Genomic DNA, 249 nt, shown 5'->3' on the forward strand with positions numbered 1-249 from the left:
GTGTTTTTCATTTCTTGTTATTTCTTCATTTATAATTTTTTTTTTTGCTGCTAGTGCTGTCTCGATGGAGTGTATATGCAGCTCTAGGAGTTCAGGTCCCCCAGTAGTTATCCACAGTTGCTGCTGCTGCTGCTCCTGCTGCAGCAGCAACCTAGCTTCTTCTTCTTCTTCTGCTGCTTCTGCTGCTGTTTGTGCATAAAAAAAATATAAACAGATAAATTAAATGATGATGCTAAACCCCAACCCTCT

General features: G+C 40.2%; 1 protein-coding gene across 1 annotated transcript in view; it reads left to right on the forward strand.

The window, feature by feature from the left end:
- Window positions 1-64: 64 nt before the first annotated feature.
- EMH_0039360 (uncharacterized protein) overlaps window positions 65-249 on the forward strand; it is a gene marked incomplete at both ends in the record, with an annotated part of 1,021 nt that continues 836 nt past the window's right edge. The window contains one exon of the mRNA XM_013495389.1: window positions 65-95. Within this exon, the coding sequence (XP_013350843.1) occupies window positions 65-95 (31 nt within the window). The remainder of the gene's footprint in view (window positions 96-249) is intronic.

Source organism: Eimeria mitis, genomic scaffold, assembly GCF_000499745.2.
Source record: "Eimeria mitis Houghton genomic scaffold, Emh_scaff1550, whole genome shotgun sequence".
In the NCBI taxonomy this organism is placed as follows: domain Eukaryota; phylum Apicomplexa; class Conoidasida; order Eucoccidiorida; family Eimeriidae; genus Eimeria; species Eimeria mitis.